Source organism: Musca domestica, unplaced genomic scaffold (assembly GCF_030504385.1).
Source record: "Musca domestica strain aabys unplaced genomic scaffold, Musca_domestica.polishedcontigs.V.1.1 178, whole genome shotgun sequence".
Classification (NCBI taxonomy): domain Eukaryota; kingdom Metazoa; phylum Arthropoda; class Insecta; order Diptera; family Muscidae; genus Musca; species Musca domestica.
This window is the reverse complement of record NW_026712236.1, coordinates 284,300-298,300: the sequence shown is the minus strand read 5'-3', so window position 1 is coordinate 298,300 and position 14,001 is coordinate 284,300. Positions and strand designations below refer to the sequence as shown.

The window sequence follows — 14,001 nt, the reverse complement described above, 5'->3', positions numbered from 1 at the left end:
CCAGACACAATAGTCCAATGGATTGGTATCCGGAAATTTTGATGGTCATTGTGCGCTGGAAATGAAGCGAGGAACTGCAACTGCGTACTGAGTGCGAAGGTGCTGAGTCCTGTTGGAATGTCCAAGGTCTGCGGCCAAAATGTTTGCGTGCCCAAGGCTTTAATACACCCTCCAGAATATTTTAGCGATAATATTCGGCATTTATTCTGATGCCTCGGACCATTAATACGAGCCGAGAGCGACCATCGGCTGCTGGCGGTCCACACCATCACCATGGCCGGCGCTTGAGTTCTTGTGGCCAACCAAAGGTGCACATTTTTAGCTGACCTCTTTGGCAAATAAACACGATCATTTTGTTTGTTTACAAACTGCTGGACAACTAATGTTTTCTCATCGGAGGAATCCAAATTGTAAACAATATATTGAGCTGTCACTGGAATAATCTTAACAGCTGTCGGACGAGTGGCTTAGAAATGACAGTAGTCTGAAGTTGGTTGCATTTTTTTCATCTCACTCGGTAATGTGTTAAGGCATTCGGAAAAAAATTAAAAATTAAAATTCTATTCAATCTACAAACTGTATATATTTCCCAATTTTGTATTAAATTTAACTAAATACAGTTACAACTCCTTCTCTTAACATTCAAGGGAATATGAGTGGCCTATATTCCTCTATATTTATAAACTTTTCATGGCCTCGTCGCACACTTACACAAAGTTTTCCCTTCCTTTATAATTTAAAGGCATGTACATATTTACAAAGTGAAAACCACAACCTATTTTCAGGCAAAATTGTATCCTATTTCGTATGTATATTTTTACAAAAGCTAGAGGCCGGCCATTCGCCCTAAGGGTGTAGAGGGTGTTGATATTATGTGTATATGTGACACGCCTTGAATGAAGGGAAAACTATTACAACGGCCAGCAAACACATAATAATTTAATATTATTAAATAAATAGAGTTATAGTTGTTTATTAATAGACCCACGCACCAACACACACGTACATTGTGTGATACTACACAAACAGGCTACACACGTTCAATACACAAAGGACTGAAATATTTGCTCTTTCATTTCCGTTTCCTCTTTGCAAACTCATAAACACAACCCAACAGCACACACGCACACATGCATTACCCATACATGGCAACGAAAATTTCTTTGATGTCTTTGACGTATGTGTACATAAAATTGTGAGTGTGTGTGTGCGTGCATGTTTAGACTAGGTCATGTATGGGAAGAAGTGAAGAAAAAAAGAGAAAAACAAACACATACACACACAGAGGAAAAGCAGCGGGCGGAGCCTGACTAAATAAATTGAATTATGGTAATGGTATTTAGCAAAAGCATTGGCATTATCAAAGTTAGTTATTGTTGTTCTTGTTAATATATTGAAAACGTTGTCGTAGTTTTTACGTTCGTCTTCAAAACAAAGTTTAAGTGATAGTCTATGGCAAACAAAAAAGAGAACTTTGTAATACATAATTGACGAAGAGTGGCAGTCGTGCTGAGAGTAGCTGTGTGTGGGTGTGAAGTATTGGTTTGGTAAATACACATGAAATTAATATCGAAAAGACAATTTACCACAAAATTAATTTTATCAGCAAATAATAGTTTGATATCAATTAATTTGTCTATTAAAAATCACTGTTTGTTGGCAAACAGGTAAAATATGTATTTAAAATTATATTAAAGTTTAATTAAATTTTTCGAAATTACAAATAAATATTGCTTTCAGGGAATTTATGGCAATTAAATGAGAAATGCTCATAAAAGAACAATGTTGACTTTATTAAATAATCCATATCAAATAAGCTGAAATTATTAAAATGTAGTGAAATAACTGTCTGACTAAGAATCAACGCCCAGCTGAAACGGCTGAAGCTAGAATTTTAAAATTTTGCATGAGGGCCAAAGTGGTAAGGCTGAATTTTGGATAATTCGTACTTAAAGGGTACAAAAAGCACTAAAATGTTTAAAAAACTGAGTACTTTGCATTGGATGAGCGGAATTTGAAAGTTGGAGTGAAAGTCACTGATAGAGTGCAGAATAGATATACCAAAGCGTTTTTGAAAATTCGAACTATAAGATTACGAAAAGTTCCAAAATGGTAACAATGTTTTTTAAAATGGTACCATTTAAATTTAGTAAACGAATAGAGCTAAAAAAACTTTGCAATGACAATTAAATTTGATAAAAGAAGGAGGTTGGGTACTAAGTGTGAGAATTGTACTAAATAGTGCTAAATTTGGAACAGTTTGGTTGAGGTTGAACGGATGAAGCTGGAAGTTTGAAATTTTGTATTGAGGTCCTTATTTGCTAGTATGTTGGTGGTAAGAAGGTGGTTTTGAAAATGTGTACTACAAGTGCACGAAAAGTACTAAACGGTACTATATTTGGTACAAGTAGTGGTATCGGGTGAACAGATAGTGCTTGAAATATGAAATTTGTTATTAGGGTCACTGTTCATGTGTAGCCTGGATATACATATAGAGGTGGTTTCGGAAATGCATACTATAATTGTACGAAAAGTACTAAATTATACTAAATTTTGCATTGGGTGAGGGGATAGAGATAAAATTCTGAAATTTGATATTTAGATTACTGATGGTATCTGTGATTGTGTATATGATAGTTTGAAAATGCGTTCCGTGTCAGTACGAAAAGTACTAAATGGTCCTAAATTTATATTAAGTAAAGCAATAGGAATATCTGCTGGTATCTGGAATTGAAATTTTCCAAACAAATTTCCAAAATTTTCCACAATATGGAAAAATATGGCTAACATTTAACATAGAGTTAAAGAGGAGTTATTTTAAAGTAACTCTTGGAGAGAATATCCCCAGATAGAAAACAAGAGAACTGATGGGGATTGGTGGCTCTTGCCGAAACCTAGGTATTCCCTGCCTTACCCCCTGGTAAACCTTACCATCTTTCTCCACCAATAAACAAACTTTGTTTTTATAAAAAAAACAGCAATAATGGGATTAAGCCAGACTGTTTTGCAACAATACCATACTACGGTATCCCGAAAAAAATGCCAACACTGTTTTGTTTAAAAAATATCTGAAATCGGAGTCCAAGTATAAGGGGTATACACCGAATTCAAGTATTTTTTACATTTAAGACATATTTTTCATATTAACTTTCATACTACCAGAAGGTGGACCGGCATAACCCATATTTTGTACATATGCGTATAAATGTAACCCAAAGGCCTATATTAAATTTCAAAGCTCTATATTCAATTTTGCGAAGAATAGAGAGTCCTGTTGGAATGTCCAAGGTCTGCGGCCAAAATGTTTACGTTCTCGGTTGAGTTCTAGTGGCCAACTGAAGGTGCACATTTTCACCTGACCTCTTTGGCAAGTAAACAGGTTCAGTTTGTTCGTTTACAATCTGCTGGACAACGAATGTTTTCTCATCGGAGACAACCAAATTCGGCAGTTAACCACTTTCGGCCAAGCGAAGCTACTCTTTAGGTCTTTTGAGTCTATTTTCTTTCTGATGCGGTGTAAGTTCTTGCACTTTTTGGAATTTCAATGGCTTTACCCCGAGCTTATTTTTCAATATTTGCGGAATGGAATATTGCGATATGTTCAGCTCACGAGCCATTTTTCCGCCACTGCGACACAGGTTTCGATCAAGTCGCTTATTTACTTTTCGAACCATTTCTGCTGATGTTGCGTTTTCCTCCGTCCCCTTTCTTAACGTCGGGCTACTACCACGGTAACAAGCGATGGCGCGGGACACAAAAGATTTACTCACATTTAAATGCTGGAGTGCCCTAACGATAGCCACTTGTTTTTTTTTTTTTTTTTTTTTTTTTTTTTGGAAAATTCTCACAAAAATTTTTGTATGCTTATAAACAATATAATGAGCTGTCACTGGAATAATTTTAACAGCTGTTGAGTGACCGTCGAATGGCTTAGAAATGACAGCAGCCTGAAGTTGGTTGTAGTTTCTTCATCTCACTCTGTAGTTTTTGGGCCATGAAATCTAATACTAGCCTCTGCCCCATACATTAGAGTCCAGAACAGTGTAAATCTCACTGAGAGACATCTTCGTTATATTAATATTTTGTGTCTATAATCGTACCAAATTGCAGCTTTTATTGCAAAAAACTTCTGAAACGTAGGGGTATTTATTTCTATTTTATGTCATTGGATTTAGCATAAATTTTAAAATTAGTACCTTTTATTCGCAGTGAGTTTGATTTATCCAATTTATTTCGGTATTTAGTTTTTCTATTGACCATAGGCGAAAATCCTTTGTTATATAGGTATGGGGTAATAAAGATGAGGTAAACTTTGATAGCTACATCCAAAAGAAGCGAAGACATTTCCCAACACTCGAGAGCCAGAATTTCGTTTATTGTTTGCGATTGAAAGTATTTTTCAGTGGTGTACCTTTTGATATGTCAATAGGTTCCTCACTTGCTTTTGTTGACTTTTTACTTGGTAGTTGGCCCAGAAATGAATTACGTATTCAATTCGACTTTTCGAACTTTTTTCATTTCTTCCCCTAAATTGGTGCCCAATTTATTTTTTAACAATGATAACTGTGTGGCAATTGCGGAAAGAACGTTCATCCTTGCTTGCACCCACTGGTGAGTCGCGACCCATACTCAGGGAAATGCAGTTTCAGTCAATATCGAAACTAATATGTTAAAATCATTTCAGGGTACACTCATACAGTTTTTTATATATCTAACCATCTTTTATACTCTTATAATAAAAAACAATTGAAGACTCGTCTCATTTAATAAAAAATTGAGGTGATTAAACATATCTTAAACTTAAATCACATACAAACATAATATATACATATGAATGTCGATGCATGTTTTATATATGAACATACGTGCGATATATATGTTTGTGTACACATTACCCCATAGATATTGGCAATTGACACTTGAAGTATTTACGACTACCAACATCATTGTCAATAATATCAGCAATAGCGTCAGTATCATCACCACCATTGTTGGAATACACATTGGTCACATTGTTGATGTTGCTGCCGCTGCTAGTGGCACACGACAGTCGCTTGTTGTGTCATTGTTGATGAGTGTAGCTCATGCTGCCGCCGACGCCGCTGCTGCCGACTGTCTTGGCACTGCATATCATTAATTGAATAGGAAATTAATGTTGTTGTTGAAACAGTCAACCCAACCAGCCAGCCATCACCACCAGCACCACAGATATGTTGTATAGCCTTTTATTGCGCTGATTCCAACGCCAATGTTAAATGAATGTGTGTGATGTGTGTGTTCGCATGTTCAAATGAATTTAATGAAATCCCAGCTTCATTTATTGTTTTGAAAGCACTTCATTTTCACACGAGTGTCAGAGATTCATGTGGCGGCGGCGGTACAGGCATCCTCATTTGCGATATGATGTATCAATATAACGTTGCCAGTTCTCTCTCCCTGCACCCCCTCCTCCAACATTTGCAAGTCATGCTATTATAATTATTATGAAGGAGATTTTGCAAAATAAAAATTGTTCAAGTATTCAATTACAAGCCTTGCTTTTTTGTGAACATAGCCTCTCAATGCTTGCCTGCCTCTGGATTATCATAATTTGAAGGATAGATTTGGAATGAATTATTTATGAATTCCTTGGGGTTGTAATGTGATTTGCAAAGCAATTAATATGTCATTATATAAACAACATATATCAAATGTTGTAGGGCCATTGAATTGGCATCGAATTGTTGAGAATTTGATGATTACACATCTCTCTAAGTGGATGTATTAATTGTAGAAACGTTTTTTTTTTAATTATAATATTACAAATACGCTGTAGTTTCTTATTTCAGAGCATATTATGATTTAATGATATAATTCAGAAAAAATTGAAATTTTAAAAACAATTTCTGGTCTTCTCCTATCAGAAGGCCTTGTGGTCTCTTATGAGAAGACCTTTCCAACTTGTCTTTTCTGAGAAAGCCAACTTGTCTTCTATGAGGAGACATTGTGGTCTTCTATGAAACGACCTCATGGTCTTCTATGAGAAGACAAGTTGGTCTGATGTAAGAAGACCGTCTGGTCTTCTATTAGAAGACTTGCTTGTCTTCTATGAGAAGACCTGCTTGTCTTCTATAAGAAGACCAACTTTTTTTCTATGAAAAGAGCTGTGGTCTTCTATTTGGAGACATTCTGGTTTCTTTTGAAGATCTTCTGTCCTTCTGTGAGAAGACCCTTCTTGTCTTCTATGAGAAAATTCTTCATGTCTTCTATGAGAAAACCTGCTAGTCTTCTATGCGAAGACCTGCTACTCTTCTATAAGAAGAGCAACATGTTTTCTATGAAAAGATCTGTGGTCTTCTATTTGAAGACCTTCTGGTTTCTCTTGAAGACCTTCTGGCCTTCTGTGAGAAAATTCTTCCGGTCTTTTATAAGAAGACGTGTCAGTCTTCTATGAGAAGACCCCCAGTCTTCTATGAGAAGACCTCCCAGTCTTCTATGAGAAGACCTTCCAGCCTTCTATGGAAGACCTTCTGGCCTTCTATGGGAAGACGTCCCAGGCTTCTATGTGAAGACCTCCCAGTCTTCTGTGACAAGACCTCCCAGCCTTCAATGAGAAGACCTCGCAGTCTTCTATGAGAAGACTTTCCAGCCTTCTATGAAAAGAACTTCTTTTCTTCTATAAGAAGACCCTCTTGTCTTCTGTGAAAAGGCCCTTTGGTCTTCTGTGAGTAGACGCTCTGGTCTTATATGAGAAGATCCTCCAGTCGTACCTTATCGTATGGTCTTCTGTGAGAAGACCCTCTGGTCTTCTATGACAAGACCCTCTGGTCATCTGCGAGGAGAGCCTCTGGACTTTTATGAGAAAACCCTCGGGTCTTCTTCGAGAATATCCTCTGGTCTTCTATGAGAAGACCATTTGGCTTTATATGAGAAGACCATCTGGTCCTCTATGAGAAGACCCTCTGGACTTCTGCGAGAAGAACTTCTAATCTTTTATGAGAAGACCTTTCGGTCTCCTTTGAGAGGATTCTTTTGTGTTTTATGAGAAGACCCTCAGGTCTTCATTGTGAAGATCGTACCTTCCATGGTCTTCTATGAGGAGACCTTCGGGTTTTCCAGGAGAAAACCTTCAGTCTTCTATAAGAAACCCTTCCACCCTTTTTTACGAACACCTTGTGGACTTCGCCCCCTATTAGAAGTCATTTTCGTCTTCTATGAAATACCTTTCGCATAGTTTGACACTTTGTTTTTCTATGAAAAGACATTCTGGTCTTCCATGAGATGGCTAATTGGTCTTCTTTGAGCAGTCCGCTGGCCTTCTAAAAATAGACGAACTCGTCTACTAGAAGAGTTTTTCATGCTACTTTATTCTACTTTCTACTTTATTTCCGATCTTTTATGGGAAGGCCCTCGTGCCTTCTTTGATAAGTTCTTCTATGGGAAGACTTAAAGGTCTTAAATAGAAATCCATTTAATCTTATATGAGGAGAGCCTTTGGTCCTCCCTAAGAAAATATTTTTCTGCCAAAAAACAAAAAAACTTAACCAGTATTTAATTTAACCTGTGTCTATACTACATTTAAAATTCAACTGACCTGATGCTTTGTAGCCTATTTTTAGGCTTGTTGAAATTTTTCATTACCACCCGCCAGGTGCATGCCTTTTTGGGAAGTGAAACAGAGAGATTAAAGGCTTGTAACACTACATTCATGATTTTGCCATATCAAGTCCCTGTTTTTTCCTTCTTCCTATTCCTTTATCTGTATTCATGTTTTTTTTTCTTCTGCTTCTTCTTCTCCTTACAGCTGTGCCCCATGTCATTCATCTTGTGCCACATGCAATGGGTCCGCCGAATCACAATGCATCACTTGTCGTTCCGGCCGCTTTGCCCACGATGGTAAATGTTTGAATAGCTGCCCCGATGGTTACTATGCCGATAAAAAACGTCAAGAATGTGTTGCCTGTCCGACGGGCTGTGCCACATGTACCACCAATGGTTTTTGTCTTACATGCCAAGACAACTGGACGCGCAATAAAAAAGGAAAATGTATTATCACTGGCAGTGAAAATTGCGATGAATGTGAGTATGAATTTGAATTTTTGCGCAAAACTGTGCGTGTGTGTGTGAGTGTGTTGAGAAATGGAACGATGCGAGAACATGCATACATGTGAAACGAGCATAATAGCGAAGTTGTGGGTGATGGGGTGTTACTGTCTATTTTGAGATATATATTTTTTTCTTGTAGTGCTGACCATCACCACCACCACCACTGCACAAAAACGGCCTCCGAATTTATGTTCACAAATGTGCGTGTACCCAAAGTCTATACATTTCTTGTTTGTCCTCTAGGTGTCAGGATATCGTAGTTTGAGGTTTCCTTTTGTGATTTATGGAGAGTGATTGTTTACCATTTCTTGTTTTTTTTTTTTTTTGCTCTTGTTTCGGTAAATGGACTTTTTATTATGATGAAGTGGCAAGCGGCGAGGAAGAAAAAAAAACATAGCCATGCCAGCGGGCGATATGGCACATAAAATTGCCTGGAGAGTTCATTGGTATATCAAAAGACATATAAATGGACTTGCCATTTTGTTGGTAAAACGGTGTGGCCAGCACTTGTATCATAATAAACAAAATGTACTTTAAATTTTATAATACAAACATTATAATTAGGTAGCTCGCAATGTCCAGAAAATATGCAATAAAAATTATAATAGAAAACAATTTCTCTGACCATTATAGCATACCCCCGGGGTTTTGTGTTCTGTTGGTTGTTATTTTTCCCACCGCATTTTTTATGGGTGAAAGATATTTCATGTAAATATAAAATGTCTAATTGCACAGCCCCCTTAACATATGTTAGGCTAATCAAGGTCTTTAATCTCCTCAAAATAACCAATGTAATTTCGAATGAAACAAATTAATCTTCTTAAATTTGATTTTAATCAAGAAAAACACATTGTAAGCAAATACGGACAAAGTAGCCATAAATTTCCCTCGTAACTTTGTCAATCCTTACGACATTTTACAATTTGCTACAAATAGGCCAGACCAGCCCAAATTACGCCATTTGCTATACATTGGTTTTTAGAGTTGCTAACAAAAAACCTACGCCTCGATTGCAACCTTTGGTCATTAAAAATGCCATAAAAGCTAACAATTTGGCCACAAGAAATGAAAACAGGATATAATAAATTTACATCATAGCAATTTGAGGTAGGTCTTGTGAGGAAAGCAAAGAGTTGAGGGTAATGCAAATTTTGTTCAAGGGAGATACCTACAGCTAATTAGGGCAAACAGTAATGGAGGGACAATGATTGGTACCATCGATAGTATTAATATTTTATTCCAAAATTAAAATATATTAAAATTTTTTGGAATCGAAGATGATAGTGTACCTTTTTAAAAAAAGATATGAAAAATTTCGACTAAACATTAAAAACTTTCATAAAAAATATTTTATTTTTAATCCTTTTAATGCATCCTTGTCAAAAAAAAAAAAATTAGCAGGTCCCGAGCAACGTTAAATTCGGACGAAGCGAACTTTATTTTCCATTTCCTCCATCATGTAAAAATTATATGTATGGTGCTATGCCTCTCTATATTGAATATTTTTGGAGAGAGTATCCACTCGGAACCCAAACTATGAAATTGCACCTGATTTGGTAGTAGGGCCAAAATACCGAAAATCTGAAAGGGCACCATTTGAAAATTGTTTAAAAGAAATAAATTGACCATTGAGAATTTCACATTACTGGCGATGGGTCTACTCATGGTATTCCGTATTTTGAAAGATTAGATCATTGAATATTATTAACGAGGTCTATAAATATCCACTGAAAAACCTCAGTATCAAATCACAGTTGATTTCAAACTCTCAAGAACCGAAAATCAGGAGGAACAGTCAAATGGGGGGCTATACAAAAAAGTCGACCTACATTCAATATTTTATGGCTGGGTTTCCAACTACTCAAGGAAAAACCGAATTACACCTCATATAGTTGAAAATAGGGCTGAAGAATTCCAAATCCTGAAAATCAGAATATGCAATTATTTGGATATACAGTTATATTCTGGCCATGCCAGAAAGGAATATTTTTTGCGATGTGTTATTTTTGTTGTAACAATACACAGGTTTTGTTTGAATGCTGATTCTACGGCATTAACTCCAGGTTTTAAAATTAGGCCACTTTCGTGGGCTTTTACCACAAATCTTCTGGGATGAGTGGGGGTAGGATTGGCAGGGCAATTAAAGAGGTGCAAAGTATTGTGCGGGCGTGTATCGCACGCAGGGTCGTCGTTTCTCACATCTTTGTCAATTCGTTTCCAATCTGAATTGAGATGATTGCACCATTCTGGACGTAATTGTGCCAAAACTACCCTGGTTTGTATAGGTAGCCGACGTTCTTCAGCTGCAATAGTGACTCCTAGGACAGTATTCATGCTGTAGTTGTTGATGGCATATGGAACTCAGCCCTGCCTGATAAGATAGGACCTAGAGGCTCTCTCTTATAGCATTGGACCTCCCTCATTACATCATGAATGTCCTTCCTGACACGCCTGGGTGGGCGTGTTTTATCCACCACACAAAGGTTTGGATGATTCCCACTATACTACAACGAAAGCATATATTTATGCTGACGTATGGGTGGCGTCTTCGCCGCCTCATGTAGATAGCAACAGGTGTCATGAGGAGGCTCCCTGTCGCAGTTCCCTGGGCTGCATTCTGCAAAATCTGGATATTCTTCCACTATGTAACATAGCTGACCACAGACCGACTTATCGCGTTATAATGGGTAAGCTGCCAAATTCTGCCGGCTAGCATCCTGAGGACGTAGTTCCCACTTTTCATTTTGTCACAGACATCTGTAGCTTGCGCGGACGACTTGAACATGCCGTCGAATGTGACCCTTAGTATCTTAGTTTAATTGGTGGTCGGAGTTCAATTTACCTCGACCTGCACATTCTGATGTATCCTCATCTTCGCAGGCCGTTGGTTTATTTAGTGGATACTTTCATATTCCCTGCTTGGATGTAGGCGATAAGCTCCGCAAGATAGGTGCTGATCCTTATACATTTGGTATTAACAATAGGACCCGACGCCATGAAAGTTCAATCATCCACATGGCTTATGGTCTCTATGCCGTCTGTATGGCTTGGTATTCCTAAAAGGGAGAGATTTCAAATTTCATCTCGCCAAATCAAAAAGTACAATTATATGGGAGCTATATCGAAAAGTGGAGCTACGCCTAATATTTATTTGAGCGATTCGCTCCCGCTCAAATTTTTAAGACAGGAGTGGCTCGAGAGCTCTTCCACATAAAAACAAAAGAGTAAATTCCATCTAAAACTCCCACTCTTCGAGCTAACCCGTTCGTGAGCAAGTTTTACTACTGATTGAAAACTCTTAATTTTATTGCCCATTTTGGCATAATTTTAATTATAAAATATGTAGCATACTTTTAGGGGATAAGTAAACATATGCCTCATTAATATTTCACAACACTGTGCGGCACAAAAAATGATTACAAGGAAGACCGAGTAAATTATGAAAATAGAGCTGAAAATATGGGACACATGTTCTCCATTTTCCTTTTTTTCAAAAACGTTCAGAAACTCCATTAAGATGTCATCGTATTAGATTGAATATTCTCCAAAATTGTGATAAAATTTTACATAAGTCTCAGATTACACCAAAACTTATCTAAAAGTCGAAAAAAATACGATAAAGGGTAGCATGTGGTAAGTCTCGCCCGAGCTTTGGCCATTCCTTGCTGTTAATTGCCTATTTGTAGGCTTATGGTAATTATAAAATTTGTATCATATGCTTAGGAGTGAAATGTATATTTTTTCCGTTTTCTAGGAAAACAAAAACGTCCTAATATCAGGAACTCATTTCAACTGAACAAATTACCCCTCTTAAAAATTCCAATTCAACTTAATATACAAAGCAATTATCCATTGACATTTTCCGCACTCACGCTTCTTGCTATGCAAATATATGATTTTGAAATGCCCTTTAATTTGCCTTTCATTAATATGACATTCTCTTTCCCTCTCTCTCTCTCGTTCTCTCTTTTGTGTATAATTTCAGCTGAATATTACGATAACAACCATTGTCATCCGTGCCATAGTACTTGCGAGACATGTGATGGGCCCACCGAATCGAATTGCTTAAGTTGTCCCCAGAGTCTACTGCTGCAGAATAATCACTGTGTGAGCACTTGCGACGATGGCTACTACATGGAGGCCGGCGTGTGTGCAAAATGTTTGCATACCTGTACCCAATGTGTGTCACGAATGAATTGTACGGCATGTGCCAAAGGATTACAGCTACAAAGTGGCGAATGCCGCACCACCTGTGCTGATGGGTAATTATACAAAATATGAATTGCATTTTAAGTTTCTCTTCGCCATCCAACAACCAACTATCCGGTGCACGGGACAGGACATAATAATAGTAGACGAACAAATATGCAGACACACACACACATACACGCTACATGGGTGTGTGTGAGTGTTGCTGTTCATGAACTTTCATGAAATGGAAATGTTTCCTTGTCATTGCAATATTGGCAAAGCAATAAAAATGGTGTGACACATAATTATAATTTGTTTCTGAAATGAATAGCTGTGGACGGGTGCGGTAGTGCTGTGGACACCAATGTGAATGTGTGTGTGTGGATTTATGAAAGGAACAGTGTTGCCATTCTAGTAGGAAAATAAGTAGATTTTAGTTAATTGAAGAATGACTTATTGGTCCATCAACAGCCAAAAGTATTGACAAAAAATAGAATCCTAAAATTTTACGTATGAATTACTTTTGACACGTAGACATGAATGGACTGGGTTTGGTAGATATTAGGGCGGAGGTACTTAAACTATGTTTTTATACCCTCATCCATATGGGCATAGAGGGTATATATCATTTGATACGGCCAAATTCTGCCTCATCGAAATAACAGTTTTAGACCCCAGGTCTCCTTGGACCACATCCGTTTCAGGACATTTGGAGTCGATCTAGCGATGTCTGTCCGTCTGTCTCTCGCTAATCGGATATTCTAGCTCTCGAAGGGAGTATCCGATTTGGTCCATACCTAATAGTAATAATATTATCAAATTTAGTTCGGAGATGGGCAATATCGGTTTACTCTTTCTGGTAGCATTCCGAAACAGGTCGACACTTAAAAAAATACTGCACTGAAAGAGAAAGAACAATCCAATTTTGTTCCAACTTTGCAAATCCTAATATTTCCACTAGTGCTAGACAACATCGGTCCACTTCATCAAGTACCTCCCCCACAAAGGGTCAACATTTTGAATAATTATAACACTTGCAACATGTGATGTAAGAGTCCGATTGTCTTCAAACTACATACATCACAATACTTTAATTAAGCAAAACGTCCACCCTTCTGGTACCTCCCCCACAAAAACGTCAAAATTTTGAAAAGTCTTCGTACATTTCTATGCTTTCATCAACACAAGATATGTTAGGTAGAGGCGGGACCATTCCTTCCGGTACCTCCCCCACAAAGGGTCAAAGTTTTGAATAGCCAAAACGGTCATAAAATCCGAAATAAGCATCCGGTTCCATCAATATTTTACACATCCCATTATTTTTATTAACACAAGATCTGCTGAGAAGATGGGATATACCGGTCCACTGCTTCTGTTACCTCCCTCACAGAGGGCAAAATTTTTGAATATCCATGAAGCTCATAAACCGCGAAATTAACATCCGATTCCATTTAGGCTTGGTACATCTCAATATTTTTATATGCCCAAGATCTGTTATAAAGATTGTAGAGATCGTACCATTTCTTATGGTACCTCCTTCACATAGGGTTCCAGATTTTGAAAAACAAAACGCTCAAAGAAGGCGAAATAAGCACCCAACCCTCTTCAAATTTCACACATACAAACATTTTGCCTAACAAAAGATCTGTTGTGAAGATGTTATATATCTGCGAACCACTTTCTGGTACCTCATCCACAAAGGGTCATAATGTCGGAAATAGCATC

General features: G+C 37.5%; 1 protein-coding gene across 1 annotated transcript in view; it reads left to right on the top strand.

The window, feature by feature from the left end:
* The window catches only part of LOC101890230 (furin-like protease 2), a 487,563-nt gene that overhangs the window by 456,762 nt on the left and 16,800 nt on the right, over positions 1–14,001 (top strand). Inside the window, exons 11-12 of the mRNA XM_059120791.1 lie at positions 7,784–8,058; positions 12,071–12,347. Coding sequence (XP_058976774.1) covers positions 7,784–8,058; positions 12,071–12,347 — 552 coding nt within the window. The remainder of the gene's footprint in view (positions 1–7,783; positions 8,059–12,070; positions 12,348–14,001) is intronic.